The sequence below is a fragment of the Pyrus communis genome, chromosome 5, assembly GCF_963583255.1.
Source record: "Pyrus communis chromosome 5, drPyrComm1.1, whole genome shotgun sequence".
NCBI lineage: Eukaryota > Viridiplantae > Streptophyta > Magnoliopsida > Rosales > Rosaceae > Pyrus > Pyrus communis.
Genome location: NC_084807.1, coordinates 12284710 through 12288815, shown reverse-complemented (window position 1 = coordinate 12288815; position 4106 = coordinate 12284710). Strand labels below are relative to the sequence as shown.

General features: G+C 40.3%; 1 protein-coding gene across 1 annotated transcript; it reads right to left on the bottom strand.

Annotated features, from left to right (window-relative positions):
* Positions 1–497: 497 nt before the first annotated feature.
* LOC137733787 (uncharacterized) lies at positions 498–2540 on the bottom strand (the record flags this gene model as incomplete). The annotated part of the gene is made up of 4 exons (XM_068472970.1): positions 498–724; positions 971–1333; positions 1535–1729; positions 2453–2540. Coding segments are annotated over 4 exons (873 nt in total), but the record flags the coding sequence as incomplete, so codon positions are not given.
* Positions 2541–4106: the final 1566 nt, after the last annotated feature.

Here is a 4106-nt window from a genome sequence, read left to right as displayed (position 1 = left end):
TTCTCTATCTCCACAGCTCCGTGGGGAAATGTTTGTAACACTTTGAATGGTCCCACCCACCTAGACTTTAATTTTCCTGGAAAAAGTCTCAAACGTGAGTCAAACAAAAGTACTTTCATACCTTGGTGAAACTCCTTCCTTAGGATGGCCTTGTCATGATAGAGCTTAGTCCGTTCCTTGTAGATTTTGGCATTCTCATATGCCTCATTTCTAAGCTCTTCCAACTCATTAAGTTGGAGTTTCCTTGCTATTCCAGCATCCTTGTAATCAAAGTTGAACTTCTTGATGGCCCAATATGCACGGTGTTCAAGCTCCATTGGCAAATGACAAGCTTTCCCAAACACAAGGCGATAAGGACTCATGCCAATGAGGGTCTTGTATGCTGTCCTATATGCCCATAGTGCATCATTTAACCTCAATGACCAATCCTTCCTTGTAGGGCTCACAGTCTTCATCAAAATGTTCTTGATCTCCCTATTGCTAATCTCCACTTGTCCTGAGGTTTGAGGATGGTACGGGGTTACCACTTTGTGGTTGATGTTGTACTTCTTCATCAAGGATTCAAAAGGTTTGTTGCAGAAATGGTTGCCACCATCACTAATAATAGCTCTTGGGGTTCCAAACCTACAAAAAATCACATCTTTAAGAAAATTCAACACAACCTTATGATCATTAGTTCTTGTAGCAATGGCTTCAACCCATTTGGATACGTAATCCACTGCCACTAATATGTATAAGTAGCCAAAAGAGGATGGAAATGGTCCCATGAAATCGATTCCCCAAACATCAAAGAGTTCCACCACCAAAATGTTGTTCAATGGCATCTCATTTCTTCGGCTAATGTTCCCCATTTTCTGGCACCTATCACACTTAGAGCAAAAATCAAAAGCATCTTTGAATAAAGTAGGCCAAAAGAAACCAGATTGTAAAACCTTTAGAGATGTCTTTTTGGCACCAAAATGTCCTCCACATGCCAATGTATGGCTAAATGTTGGAATGCTTTGTTGCTCACTCTCTGGGACACATCTCCTAATGATTTGATCAGGGCAATATTTAAACAAATATGGTTCGTCCCAAACGTAGTGTTTTACCATGGCAAGGAACTTCTTTCTTTCCTGAAAAGAAAGGTCATTTCTCATTATACCACAAGCAAGATAATTAACAAAATCCGCATACCATGGTTCTTGTTCTTGAACAACAAGGAGTTGTTCATCTGGAAATGATTCATTTAGGGGCAAAGGTTTTCCAACTCCATGGTTTTCATTAAGCCTGGACAAATGGTCAGCCACAACATTATCACTGCCCTTCTTATCTCGAATTTCCAAGTCAAACTCTTGTAGTAAGAGTATCCATCTAATCAAGCGTGGTTTAGCATCCTTCTTTGTCATCAAGTACCTAAGGGCTGCATGATCAGAAAACACAATAACTTTAGATCCCACAAGATATGACCTAAACTTTTCTAAGGCAAAAACAACAGCAAGCAACTCCTTCTCATTTGTGGAATAGTTAAGTTGGGCATCATGCAGAGTCCTGCTTGCATAGTAGATCACATGTGGACGCTTGTTCACCCTTTGCCCTAAAACTGCACCAATAGCATAGTCAGAGGCATCACACATTAATTCAAAAGGTAATGACCAATCTGGTGCCATAATAATAGGGGCCGAGGTTAGTTCATATTTCAAGGTATTGAATGCATCCATACAAGCCTTATCAAAATGAAATACAACATCTTTAGCTAACAGATTGCATAATGGACGAGTGATCATTGAAAAGTTCTTAATGAAACGACGATAAAAACCCGCATGGCCCAAAAAACTTCTTACTCCCTTCACAGTGGTGGGGGCTACCATATTGGTGATGACGTCAATTTTGGCTTTGTCCACCTCCATTCCTTTGCTAGAGATTACATGTCCCAATACAATTCCTTGTTTCACCATAAATTGGCACTTTTCCCAATTGAGAACCAAATTTGTTTCCTGACATCTTTGAAGTACTAAAGAGAGATGGTTAAGACATTCATCAAAAGAGGAACCAAACACTGAGAATTCATTCATAAATACCTCAATGAATCTTTCTACCATGTCAGAAAAGATGGCCAACATGCATCTTTGGAATGTTGCTGGAGCATTGCAAAGTCCAAAAGGCATTCTCCGGTATGCAAATGTGCCAAAGGGGCAAGTAAAGGTTGTTTTCTGTTGATCCTCCGGAGCGATTGCAATTTGATTGTAACCTAAGTAACCATCCAGAAAACAATAATGTGAGTAACCCGCCAATCTCTCAAGCATTTGATCTATGAAAGGCATAGGAAAGTAATCTTTTCTAGTGCTAGAGTTTAACTTCCTGTAATCGGTGCAAACACGCCAACTGGCCGTGGGCTTTGTGGGCACAAGCTCATTGTTTTCATTCCTCATTACTGTGATTCCCACCTTCTTAGGTACCACTTGAATAGCACTCACCCATTTGCTATCAGAAATGGGATATATGATCCCCACATCTAACAATTTCAACACCTCATTCCTAACAACCTCCTTCATGTGTGGATTGAGTCTTCTTTGTGGCTCACGGGTTGACTTTGCCCCTTCCTCCAAAAGAATCTTATGCATGCACATGGTAGGGCTGATTCCCTTGATATCTGCAATAGACCAACCAAAAACTGATTTGAACTCTTTTAACACCCTAATTAGTTTGTCTTCTTCATTTGGGGTGAGATCAGAAGCTATGATAATTGGAAGAGTTTCAAATTCAGCTAGATATGCATATTTTAGATGTGGTGGCAGTGGTTTAAGTTCAAGTTTTGGTGCCTTAACAGTGGAAGGAGTTAGATGTGACACTGATGATTCTAAAGGCTCTAAAAAAGGTGAAACATTCAAAGGATACAATGCTAATGCTTCCAAGGTAGCTACTTCTTCCATGAGTGCATCTTCCTCATTAAACTCATCTTGAGATTGACTCAAAACAGTTTGTAATGGTTCATTCGATTGTGCCTGTAAGAATTTAGAGAATACAAGTGAATCAAGCACATCAATGGCATAACAATCAAGAGATGAAGAAGGATGAGAAAGAGTTTCAAACACTTTGAACTGAACTGTCTCTCCTAACACTGTCATAGTGAGGAGTCCATTTTGCACATCAATGATGGTCTTGGCCGTGGCCATGAAAGGTCTCCCAAGCAATATAGGCAACTCTCGGTCATGTATAGGAGCTTCTTCCATGTCCAACACTACAAAATCTGCAGGCAAGATTAGTTTATCAACTTGAACTAGAATATCTTCTACTATACCTCTTGGATATTTCACGGATCTGTCTGCAAGTTGTAATGAAATGGTGGTGGCTTTCAAATCTCCCAAACCTAGTTGAAGGTACACTGAATAAGGCATTAAGTTGATGCTAGCACCCAAATCAAGCATTGCCTTCTCTACTTTCTTATCCCCTATGGTGATGTTGATAGAGAAACTTCCTGGATCCTTGAGCTTTGGTGGAAGTTTTCTTTGCAAAACTGCACTCACATTCTCAGACACCACTACCTTCTCATGTGGTCCATACTTCCTTTTGTAGCTGTTTAACTCCTTGAAGAACTTCCCATATGCCGGCATGTTCCTAATGACATCAAGCAAAGGTAAGTTAACATTCACTTTGCTTAGTATATCAAAAATCTCCTTAAATGACTTATCCTGCTTGCTCTTGGCAAGTCTTCCAGGGAATGGTATTGGTGGAGTGTATGGTTTCTCGGCCTTGTGAAGATTTGGTGCTTCAAATGAGGAAGTAGCATGGCTTGGTTCCTCATTTGGTTTCTCATTGTCTCCTTGAGTAACACCTGCATTCACATGATCATATTCATTAGTAACTTCATTGCCAACTCTATTATCAATAACCTTACCACTTCTAAGTGTAGTGATTGCTTTGGCTTGCTCTTGGTTCCTTTGGAGTATCACGGGTTGGCTTGGAAACTTCCCAACCTCTCTTTGGTTCAAGGCATCTGCAATCTGCCCCAATTGTGTCTCCATTTTGGTTAGGGCTGCTGAATGTTGTTGGAGAGTGCTATTTGTGGAATGTTGGAATTGCAAGGTGTTTTGGGCTAACAACTTAACCGTATCCTCAAGGGTAGT